Below are 12,677 nucleotides of genomic sequence, written 5' to 3' on the forward strand. Positions count from 1 at the left end.
CAAGGGTACATGCACCGATCAGCCAGCGTCCCGATGATTGAGTGCTATGTGCCTTATGTCCAAGGCTTGATGCAAAACTACTATAGAGCCGGGGGTCTCACCGGAAGCAGCCTCTCTATCCCCATGGGGTAGAGGTAAGGCTGTCTACATCTTACCCTCCTCAGACCCTACCATAGCTTTGCTATTGGTGGGATATACTGAGTACGATGATGATGATGATGATTAGCTAATTTAAACTATTCGATTCTTTTAAGAGAACATCAACAATAACTTTTAGTTCAAGATTTTCTTTTTCAATATTGACAATCTTAGTTTTCAAAAGCTTATATTCAACAAGATCATTTTCTATTTGATTCACCTTTTCTTTTAAAACCTTGTCTTTGTTAATAACTTTTGAACTAAGATCACAAAAGTCATCATATTAGACTTTTAAACATAATTATCACGTGCATCACCATCATTATAGTAAGTAGAGTCGGAAATCACCTCATTTTATCCGATATCCATAATCCTTGTTTCATTGTTGATTTGGACCATAATTTGCAATAGTCTAAAAGACAAAAGTTGTAATTTAATCTTTTTGTTAGAGGTAAATTTCTTCCACTTAGAGCATTCCCAGTAGCTCCTTTATAATTATGTGAGGGAGTTCTCTAAATTTTTTAGAGGCTTATAAGTAATTGTGAGTGGAGGAGAAATAAAATTTTACAGAGATAGAGTAAATTTGAAAGAACACTGTTCATTATTTATTTATTTTTTTAATATATTTGAAAGTGGCTGTGAATAGAGATAAAAGATAATGATAAAGATGTAAAAAATATTATTTAATTATATATGAGAGAGAAAATATAGTATTTTTTAATGCAAGTATAAAGATAGAGATAGCGATATATGAGAATTAATAGTGGCCCTTCAAACATTTTGTTTTCCCCTAAAAATATGGGGAAGGCTTATGGGACGAAGTTAGTTTTTAGGTTATTTTGTTAAAATATGAAAATAGGGTTGTAGAGTTTGAATCCTCTAATGAGATATCTTTGTTTATTAGGGACGAGATTCGTGCGATACCGAAAATATCAATATCGAAGTTTTGGAAAAGCGGGTACCAAATACCATAATGAACTCATTTGTACGGTACCGATACTCGTTACAAAATGCATGGTGTTTGTATCGTTTCAAAAATAGTGACACCAAATTTATGAAAAGTGAATATCATACCAAGTCTATTAGCACGATGCCAGTTCAATATTAGTAGTGTACCGGGACTCATTACCTAATGCTCACCCTACTATATATATGTCATCTTGAACAGAATAATAATTTATGGGTCTGTCAAGAAATTATACTGAATTTTAAATCATCAAGTTGCATAAAAGCAAGTAAGATATTATTATTTCATTTTACACATTGCAATTTTAGTGGGAGAGTAGATAGCAATAGCAATAGCAATAGCAATAGCAATAGCAATAGCACCCCAAATTCCAAATTCCCAGTCGACTCACTTGTGGTGGTGGCCGGTGGCTGTCTCAACCCATCTCCGGCCATATTATCCACGTGTCAACCGACCATTGGCCTACAAAACTAACTAGTACCTTCCTCAGTTTCTCTCACACACACTTGACACTCACTAGGTGTGTACCGCTCGATACATGCCTTACCAACTCCTACCTTTTTGAAGAAAATCGAATATCTTCACCAAGACGCCATCTTTATAGATTATAAACACAACCCTTCAATTTCAATTTCTAGAGAGAGAAACCCATCAAAGACGAATTCTTGAACCAAACCCACATCCCAGTTCGATTAATAAAAGTTAGGGTTTATCTGTTCTTTACGTAATACAGTCTTTTATTCCATCTGGGTATTTGTTATTTCACTCTGCCTAACAATCTTGAAACGTTTTGCAGGTTGAATTTCCATCTGGGTGTTTGATTTTTGGGTTCTTTCTTCAATCTGTTCATCTGGGTATTTATTGATTCTTGTTTTCTTTGATTTCGGGTGAAAAAGATTCGATTTTTACGGTGTTTTTTTGATCATCGCACTGTTTTATTGCTGTATTGAGAGAAAAGATTGAATCTTTTTCGGATGATGATGATGATGATGTGTTTTGTATCTGAGTTTGTTGAATTGGGTATGTGAGGGTGAAGATGAGGAACACAGGGTTAATCTGAAATTGCAGTATGAGTAATGGTAACAGGATAATAGAAGAAGGGGCATTTGATGATAATAATAATAATAATAGTAGTGGTAGTGGTAATAATAATATTAATATTAATAATAACAATAATAGTAACAATAGTCTACATAAGTCTGGGACGGTTAAATCCGGGTCGGGTTGCTCGAAATCTGTTTGTTCAAATGGGTCGATCACGAGTTCTGACTGCACGATCGATGAACGGGTGCTTGTTGATCCAAAACTGTTGTTTATTGGGGCAAAAATTGGAGAAGGGGCTCATGGAAAGGTTTATGAAGGAAGGTGAGCAATTTTAAGTTTATGTGATTAATGTTATTTATTTGTTGCTTGGTTTTTAATCAACACTTAAAAGCCATTTTCTTTTCTTTTTAATCGATTTCAAGAACAATTTTCTTGGCTTTTGAATAAATTATGGTATTATAGATGCAACAGTTTTGTAGAATGTAAAAAGAACAAATATTGTTTCCATGAATGAAAGATTTTGAACAAATAATTGTATTACAGATGCATTTCCATCTTTCTTGGTTCATTTAATAGTAAACGAACAAACACGAACAAAGCATGTTTGCGTTTGTTTATTTAACTTTAACCAAACAAAAGATAGAACATTAACAATTAAACTGACATGTTTTCTTGTTTGTGTTCTTTCTTTAAGCAAATGAACATGTTTGAACTGTAATTGTTTATGTCCCTTTGCTAATAGTATAAATGAATGATTCACAAATGAAAATAAATGATGATGAACGAACACTGAACGAACACCATAGAAAGGTAAACAGAACATCAAGTTATTGGGCCTACAAAATTAATAAAACTTCACTAAACTATAATGAGTGAAGAGTGATATTTTGATTTCATGTTTGACTAGACTAAGTTATAATGGACCTGAAAATTTAAGTGAATATGTACAAACAAGCGTTCACGAACATAAATGAACATTCATGTTTGTTCATTTGACTAAATGATCAAAAAAGTTTGTTAATGTTCGTTCGTTTTTCTAAATAAACAAACTTCCTGCCTAACGGTTCATAAACGGTTTGCTAAATGTTCAGTTTGTTTACATGCTGAGTACGTTTATTTATTGAAATTGGTGTATAATAATGTGTTTTTGTAGGTACGGTGATCAAATTGTGGCAATAAAGGTTCTCAACCGTGGGAGCAAGACGGAAGAACGGGTTGCACTTGAAAGCCGTTTTGCTCGTGAAGTTACTATGATGTCAAGAGTGAAACATGACAACTTAGTCAAGGTAAACATACTTAGGCTTGTAAACGAACTGAATGAACACAAACATGACATGCTCGTGTCCGTTCATTTACATTTAACTTTAACTGGTAAACGATCGAACACGGACAAGTAAACAAACATGGTTTTCTTGTTCGTGCTCATTCGTTAAGTAAATGAGTGTGTTCGTGTTCGTTTATGTTCGTTTGTTGATACTATTAACGAACGGTTCACGAACATAAACAAACCGACATAACTGAATTGCAGTGGGTCTAAAAAGTTCTAATTGAATATATAAATGAATGAACTTTATTGCATATAAACTAACGAACATAAATGAATGTAAACGAATGAACATAAACGAGCATAATGAACAAACATAAACAAACTTTTACGAACCAAATGAACAAACGAGACGTGTTCATGTTTGTTCGTTTCTTCAATATTGGTTTTGTTTTTATATAACTTTAACCAAACAAACGATCGAACACGAACAATTAAATGAACGGATTTTTTTGTTCGTTAAGAAAATAAGTGTCTTTGTGTTTGTTTGCTAATAATGTAAACAAACGGCCCAAGAACATAAATGAGCCGACATACCTGAATTGTAGAGGGTCTAAAAAAAGTTTAACTGAATATATAAACAAGCGAACTTAAAGACACGTAAACTAATGAACATAAACGAACTTTTATGAACATAAATGAACAAATGACACATGTGTTCAGTTCGTCGTTTAATTAAATGGACAAATAATATGTTCATTGTTGTGCGCTTATTAACGTAAACGAACTACCTGCTGAACGGTTCACTGAACGTTAAGTTTGTCCACAGGCCTTTGCTTATTACAAGCTTTTAACTTTAAAAAGATGTGTGCTTTACTTTAGTTATTGTATTAAACTTTTATTATAATTTTGATATAGTTTATTGGAGCGTGTAAAGATCCTTTAATGGTGATTGTATCTGAATTATTACCGGGAATGTCACTCAGAAAATACTTGGGAAGTATTCGTCCGAATCAGTTAGACCTTCGCTTAGCTTTAAATTTTGCTCTCGATATTGCCCGAGCTATGGATTGCTTGCATGCAAATGGGATTATACACAGAGATTTAAAGCCTGGTATTTATTTATTTTTTATTGCATTATGTCGCTTTTTATTTGTAATATTGAATTTATTTAAGGGCTGTTTTGTTGTGCGTTTTGAAAATGATCATAATAAGTTTATTATGATCATTTTCAAAACTTGTTTGCTTTTATTTTTGATGGTCTAAAGTAACCCAAAGTGTTTTTTTCAAGCATAAAAACTCGTTGGGGATTTTATGTAAAAAAGTTAGATTATTATTGAAATAATATAATATTTGCAATATATATGGCACGGTACTTATTTAAGAACGCTTTTGGACGAATTGTGTTTTCGTTCAACCTAGCATGACCTGGTTTGATCCACACAACAGAAACTACCCATTTTGACCTGTGTTGATCCACACAGAAATGACCCATTTTTTGACCCGTTTCGGTCTATACAAAAATGACCCGCTTTGATTCACACAGAAATTATCCATGTGAACCCGCTTTGACCTACACAGATTTTACCCATTTTGACTTGCTTTGATTCAAACAGAAATTATCCTTTTTGACCCGTTACCCAACCACGTCCAATGCGTAGTGTTTGGGAAATTTTGATTATTTAAGTTAGTATAGATAAAATTAAGGGTATACAAATGATATTACTCTACCCTTTGAAAAGCAGTTTTGTTGCACATTTTGATTGTTTAATCGTAAATAGTCGGATATCAATTCGATTCTCCAAACTTGAAACTGATTATTGCAATATTTTATTGCTTATCTTTTATTTACTACTACTAATAATATGTTGATGCAGACAACCTGCTGCTTACTGCAAATCAGAAGTCCGTGAAGCTTGCTGATTTCGGTCTTGCAAGGGAAGAAACCGTTACTGAAATGATGACGGCAGAGACCGGTACTTACCGTTGGATGGCACCCGAGGTATGCGATTGATTAATAAATAATTCTTCTTCATTAATTCAATTGATTAGGTCAAATCAATTATTAGGTATTTGGTTTATAATTAATTTGTCTTTCATTGATTTATTCAAATATTTAGATATTTGTGAGCTTTTCTTTGCTAAAATCCTTTTGTTTAGAAAATAGGATATCCGAATTAGTGGTTTTTAGGCCTTGGGTGGTTTATATGATAGATGAGTTATATACAAGAGGACAGTGACTTGTCATTGTTAACGGTGTTTGGATGTGTGTTTTTAAAGTATATATATATATACTCTATTGAATAATAAATAAGAAAATATGCAAGTAACCATTTCTTCTTATGTGTTATACCTCTATAGTAATGTCAGCGAAATATCACACGCTGCTAGGTCATGGTTTTAAAAAGCGTGTGACGATAGGGTCCTGACCCAAGGGACAGTTTATTTATATACCTGTTATATGGTTTTTCATAGGTTTTTAGCATCACCTACCCAAAATTTAGCTATAATTAAGCTTTATGCTTGATTTAACATATATTTACAACCTCAATATAGAGGAAACAAGAAATTAGAAACAAGCCAAACACCTAAGTAAGACCTTAGAACCGTGCTAAACACAAATTAACCCTGATCTAATATTTAACATTTTTTAAACAGAAGTCTACAATACATATTTTTTTAACATTAGAGTCATATCAAGATCATTTTACAACATTAATGGCCATATTTTTAACAATTGTTTGAATGTTTGACAAATTCTAATTATTTAGGGAAATTATTAATAAAAGGAGTTGTGTAAAAAGATGCGTGCGAAAGCTCACAGTTTTGGTCAAAAAGATAATTTAGGATGTCAATTTGACTTTTATCATTGTTCACAAATGTCTCATCTTTATTATAATTTATTTAATGTGCAACCCAAAAAATAACTTTAATTGTATAATTTACAGTTGTATAGCACGGTGACCTTGCGACAAGGGGAGAAAAAACATTACAACAACAAAGTTGATGTTTATAGCTTCGGTATCGTGCTGTGGGAGTTAGTTACAAACCGAATGCCGTTTGAAGGCATGTCAAATTTGCAGGCTGCTTATGCTGCTGCTTTTAAGGTACCAAAATGATTATTCTTTTAATTTAGTAACCTATTTTATTTGCTTTTATGAATATAGACACCATCTCTTAATAGCATGTTTTTGTTGATGTCTAGATAATCACTGAATTAAAAACGGATTATGTTTAGGGGGTGGGGGTTTGGATCTGCATTTAATATGAAGCTTAATTTCACTTTCACATATATCATTCTAAAAGTTCAAAATTTTATATATTTGCTTATAATTTTGATACATCTTATTACCTTTTCAGAACACAAACGATCATATTTACCGGTTTCATAGTAAATTAAATGAAATTTAGTTACAAATGGGAAAACAATAATGAGGTAGTTGATAATATTTTGTTTATAAAACGTGTAAATATGGTATTTTTTAGTGTTTTAAGGTAGTTGGTTTTCATTAATTTTTTATAATATATATATATATATATGTATGTGTGTATGTATTCCAATTTGTATAGGTATGCTTTTACAAATTACAACAATAAAATCACAAAAATGTTATCACAATATATCAAACCATTTTTTCTTTTTTTTTTCCTTTTAATATTTTGGGAAAATTGGGCACAATGTAAATGGTCCATTAAACCATTTTTTAAAGGGAAAATTACTCAAGTGACCATTAGGCCTTTGCAAACCTTGTATTGCATTTTGACCCGGCTTTAAACGATTCACTCAATTGTTTGCCTGGTCAAACTCTTATATCGATGTATGCCACATGTCACTTGGTGTTTCCTAACTCGCTCAAAGTCGACTCGCTTGTAAGTGAGCTGAACCCGAGCCAAGGTAAGGCGGTAAGCTTGGCTCATTGGCTCACTCATTAGGCAAGTGTTGCTGGACCGCTGGCTCGTTTACTTAAAACCCAAATTTATTAATTATGTATTGTGTATGTTAACATAATATATATTTTTTTGTATACCCTTTACATGTGTAAAAATATTAAAATAATTTCTTTTAAATAAATGGCTTGGCTCGAGCTTTTTTGCATGCCGAGCTCGAGCTCAAGCTCAAGCTCAAGCTTAACATTCCAGCTCGTTAAAATAAATGGGCCAAGCTGGCTTGGCTCGGTTTGTAAACGAGTTGACCCGCCGAGCCTAACCTGATTCGGCTCAGCTCGACTTAATTTACAAACTGATACTGTATAACCCATTATCTCGTACCCTTTACACTAAAACTTGTACCACGAAATTACTTATCTGACCCTCTTACCTCATAAAACAGCAAGAAAGGCCGAATCTTTCAGACGACATCTCGCCGGAACTCACGTTCATCATCCAGTCATGTTGGGTTGAAGACCCAAACCTAAGACCAAGCTTTGACCAAATCATCCGCATGCTCAATGCATTTCTCTTCACCCTCCCGCCACCACCACCTTCGCCGTCGCGAGAAGAATCTGACAGCGGCGATGATGCAGCCGCCAGTACTGAGCTTTCTGCACGCTCAAGACGGAAGTTTTCTTTTCTTCGTCAGATTTTTGCTGCCAAAAAGACCAAGAACTCGCAATGACCGGCCCGGCCCGGCCCGGCCCGTATAAAAAGATTGGATCTTTGATTGGAATATGTGAATCTTGATGGGAAGAATATTGAATATGTTAAAAAGATTGTGGTAGGAGGATAGATATGATGGAAAGTGTCTTGGTTGATATGGATGGGGTTGTAAATGAGGCACTCATAAAACTCTAGATTTTTCGCTTATGTTAATATGATGATGAATGGTCCAGTTTAGGTTATGTGCAAGTTTTGTTGCATGAGGCACAAATTATCATAGCGTGTCGGTTTAACATCTGAGAATTGAAAGTTTTACTTACGATATTACGAAGGAATTCAACGAGAAAGTATTGAATTCTTTCAGAAGTAATACAACTTTGTGCTAATGTAGTATGCAGATTTGTAACATGCCAATTTACTATAAAGTTGGTTTTTAGTAAGCTTTCAAAATAGGTGCAGCTTTATGTTCTCTAATAATGTTAGTAATAACATAAAAGCTGGTGAAGAGCAGGGTGTAAACAGGTCAATTGCTCGTGAGCTACTTAAGATCCGCTTATTAGAAGCTCCAATCAGGTTTGTTAATTAATGATTATTAAACATTTGACCTATATTATTAATATTAATTTCTTTTCTTATAAATTAAACATCAACGTGTACAACTCTTACATGTTATTCTATAGTCTTATCTTGCACGATCCTACCGACTCCACCCATAACCAAATGCCAATTTCAACAAGTTTTTCTGTTGCAACTTTTTGTTATTGGTGAATAAACATTTATTTGTTCTTTACTTTATGCCCAAACATCCGTGTAGGACGGGCGTAAGCTCGTCACGGGCATATGATTATGCTTCGAAGGTTCAAAACATAACCGCTTAACAGTTCGTTCTTCTTCAACACCTACAATGGCTAATCGTTCGTTCTTCTTCAACACCTACAATCCAACCCTAAAATCCTCTGCTTGTATCGAGACTCTCAGCTACCATTTGAGCAATCCAAATGACTAAGACTCAAGGAGCAAGACAGATCATGTTTCGAGCCTGTAAAGTGGACTAACTTCTCTCATGTTAGCATCGAGTTGGGTCAGGCTGGGGCGAGTTGGACTGGACTTTGCCGGATCGACTTATATATAACATAGTATGACTATAACCAAAATTTTTGAACAATTTGATATAACATGAACACCTTTAACATTTATATAAAAACAATACATGAAAAAACAAGGAGATTATACAATTATATTCCCTTTTTATTTTATTTTTAATGGGATTTAAGTATTGGTTTCTTCATAGATCTTCAAACTGACCACCTTGAAATGTTTGGCCGAACTTCCAACCAGAAGGTGCCACGTGGTAGCTGGTAACAGATTTTCCGTCACTGGCTGTTACTTTGAAGGAGAGACTTTGACCATCAAGATAAGAGTTGCTTTGCCAATTTTGACCCCAGTTTCTAGTCATTTTTTGCCATCCTGTTTTCGACCCTTTGACCGAGACCCCATGGATATCCCCAGCGCCGCCGACGTTGGTGATCAAAACCAAGTTGAAGTAAGAGTGACCATTGATTGTGAACCTCATTCCTCCTCTCTTTAAACATGGCACCCTATAAAATTCATCACAAATTTAAATAAGAATAAATTAGTTTTATTTCTTATAAAAAACATTACAAATAGTATAAGAGAAAATTACGGTTTTAGTCCCTATAAATATATCACAAATTATAATAAGAGGTAATCTCTTTAATTAAATTAAGAAAACTTTGGTTAAAATTAATTCTTGCAAAACCACATGGACAAAAACCATAATTTTTAAAAACCAATTAGTTCAGTCTAAACACGACCCATTATCCAACCTATTTATCGTATGCCACATACCTCCGATAGGCAACAGGGACGATCCCAGCCCGGTATTTTGCGATCTTCAAAAAGGCCGGTTGTGAGAGATCAAAGTGGCGGAGAGGGGGGTTGCACCACCCGCCATTGTCATTGGCGAGTGCGTAATTTGGTGGGCAGTAGTTGGTGGCAGTGATGGTGATGATACCATGAATGCACCATTGTGGATCGTTGATACACCGCAACTGATAGCAAGAACCACAGCTCAAACCGTTGTTGAAGAGGGCAGTACTCAACGCCGCGGTGTTTGTGCCGTAGCCGTCACTGTAGAGGTTGCCGTAGCCACATGCACCACCTGTGCATTAAAATTGGTCACAATAAAGTTAGTTACTAAAGAGAAGAATGGGTACCACTAGTACGTGAAGAAGAAAAATGGTTTAAACAAAGAAATATATTTAGTAGCTGTATATGAGACAAAATCATGGTGAAAGGAGTCGAGGGGTTTATCGTTTTCTTATAACACGTGAAGCCGATTGTGAGCTACTTAAGACTGTCTCGTTAAAAACGTAAATTAATTGAACTAGAATTAAACGAGCTCGAACCCAATCAATCCTAAAGAAAGCTTAGTTTAATAAAAGGAACTACTTGAGCTTCACTTATTAAGTTTGAGCTTACGAGCCTAAAAGAGTTTATTATTAACTTTTATTTAATATCTTAGATATATATTTATATAATGATTATTATTGTGTGTAAAGTTATAATTAAATATGAAAGTATACATTTATAAATATTAAACTAGCCTAAGTTAAGCTTAAACTTAAAAACTACTCTTGCGTCAAGCTTGAGTTGTAAAAATGTGGCTTCAAATGAACCAATCAGTTCAAACTTGAGCCTTAATAAGTTAAACAAGTTATGCTCTAGCTAAAGCTTTAGTTCAACTAGACTTCATTAACTCTAGTGGAATTCTACTATGAGCATTAGTTAAAAAGTTCTCATCCAGCCACTTAGGCTGTATGCTATGGTGGGGGCTTCGAAACCCCTCCACTGTATCACATCATCGTCTCGTAAAAAACGGGGCATCGAAGCCCGTCCCGCTACGGTTAATGCCCCTTGGGCGTCCCCAATATATATATACATACATATATATGTATGTGTGTGTGAGTGATGAAGAAAGAGAGGACCCACCACCACTTCCACCACGCCGGTCGTCCCAACCCCGCCAGACCCCTCAGCGCCCCCATCGACGGCGCCCTGCAGCGGTGTACGGCGCCCACCACGCCCCTTTCCTCCCCCTTCAGCGCCTCATAGCGGGTAGTCTTATAGTTTTTTATATAATGTACGGTCATTTGGTAAGGTGATCTATTGTCTTTTGGTAGATAATATCAGAGAATGAATTGAAGTTGATTAAAAAGTGACCAGTGGCTTATATAATTTATTCTTGTCAACCAACTATATATAATATTACTGGTTTATGGTTTAAAAAAAACCATATATACACAAAATAACATGACATATTATGACTTGAAGTTAATAATAATATTAAGTGACACGTGCAAATTACACATACCCATGGTGCCGGATGCATCTTCTCCACCGTAAAAGGTTGCATGAGCCTTTTGCCAACCACCTTTTAAGCCATGGGTGGTACGGAAACACAAGAGGATCATACTTAAAAGCAAGAGAAACCCATTATTATAAGTTCACAATGAGGAGAGAGAGATGGTTTGAAAGAGGAGAGAGAGATGAAGGTATAAATAGGGGAGATCTGTTAAGACCAAAGAGTAGATGAAGAAGTAAGTATGCATGTAATGGAATCACGTTCGCAGCCGGCAAAAAAGTCCCAATAATTCAATTTTAACTAATATTAATATGCAATCTTTGAATTCATTAAAGTTAAACTTTGGCTGTACTGTGAAATTCGGTTTTACTACAAGGGGCACTGTAAATTAGTCGGTTGGATTCGTGTCGAGTTTGGCTCAATAAATCGCTTAAGCCCTAAATGTTTTAGGCACCCGTCTAAAAAAATACCATATCTAATGTTTACTATGTTAAGTTTGATCATTTTGATGATTAATTTGGTTTATAGTTTACTGATAAAATGTCCCATTGTGATCCTAGAGACCTAGAGAGCCGGGCTCGAGTCCCCTGATTAAAAAGATTGCTGAACATAAAATGTACAATAGTATTTATTTTTTTGAAAAAGTACCCGGGATTTTTTGTTTGCTTTTGGCCCAAAATAGTTGAGCCATCCTAAATCTGTTAGTTATGATGTAGGTAAAAAGTCATTTAAAAGCAATCAAAATAATCAAAACGATCTCACAAAAGTGCAAAGACGCCAAGTACTGTTCGAGTCTATGTGTCCCCCGATTAAAAAGATTGTTGAACCTAAAATGTACAGTAGTATTTATTTTTTTGAAAAAGTGCCCGGGATTTTTTGTTTGCTTTTGGCCCAAAATATTTGAGCCATCCTAAATCTGTTCGTGATGATGTAGGTAGAAAGTCATTTAAAAGCAATCAAAATAATCAAAACGATCTCACAAAAGTGCAAAGACGCCAAGTACTGTTCGAGTCTATGTGTCCCCCGATTAAAAAGATTGTTGAACATAAAATGTACGATAGTATTTATTTTTTTGAAAAAGTGCCCGGGATTTTTTGTTTGCTTTTGGCTTGAGCCATCCATAAATCTGTTTGTGATGATGTAGGTAGAAAGTCATTTAAAAGCAATCAAAATAATCAAAACGATCTCACAAAAGTGCAAAGACGCCAAGTACTGTTCATCATTTGCTTGTACGCAATAACCATTTCTCATCCGTTTACCAAAAACCCTCATCCGTTTGATCT

The 12,677-nt window shown here is 34.7% G+C and overlaps 2 protein-coding genes across 3 annotated transcripts; one reads left to right on the top strand and one right to left on the bottom strand.

The window, feature by feature from the left end:
* The first annotated feature begins 1,896 nt into the window (after positions 1-1,896).
* On the top strand, positions 1,897-8,249 carry LOC143635740 (serine/threonine-protein kinase STY13-like). 2 transcript variants are annotated; one of them, XM_077103496.1, is made up of 7 exons: positions 1,897-1,975; positions 2,142-2,470; positions 3,303-3,435; positions 4,332-4,527; positions 5,291-5,415; positions 6,362-6,520; positions 7,744-8,249. In XM_077103496.1, exons 2-7 carry the CDS (start codon positions 2,175-2,177, stop codon positions 8,026-8,028), a joined length of 1,194 nt encoding a protein of 397 aa, XP_076959611.1. In that variant the 5' UTR covers positions 1,897-1,975; positions 2,142-2,174; the 3' UTR covers positions 8,029-8,249. The 2 variants fall into 2 exon arrangements, with proteins under 2 accessions (XP_076959611.1, XP_076959610.1); XM_077103495.1 differs by lacking the exon at positions 1,897-1,975 and having other exon boundaries at positions 2,085-2,470.
* A 1,013-nt stretch (positions 8,250-9,262) lies between these two features.
* Positions 9,263-11,690, bottom strand: LOC143635723 (expansin-A8-like). The gene is made up of 3 exons (XM_077103481.1): positions 11,404-11,690; positions 9,879-10,191; positions 9,263-9,607 (listed from the first exon to the last, which is right to left on the bottom strand). Exons 1-3 carry the CDS (start codon positions 11,501-11,503, stop codon positions 9,295-9,297), a joined length of 726 nt encoding a protein of 241 aa, XP_076959596.1. The 5' UTR covers positions 11,504-11,690; the 3' UTR covers positions 9,263-9,294.
* Positions 11,691-12,677: the final 987 nt, after the last annotated feature.

This window comes from Bidens hawaiensis, unplaced genomic scaffold, assembly GCF_021521415.1.
Source record: "Bidens hawaiensis isolate Kalapana, Puna unplaced genomic scaffold, B.hawaiensis_p1.1 tig00007678_1, whole genome shotgun sequence".
In the NCBI taxonomy this organism is placed as follows: domain Eukaryota; kingdom Viridiplantae; phylum Streptophyta; class Magnoliopsida; order Asterales; family Asteraceae; genus Bidens; species Bidens hawaiensis.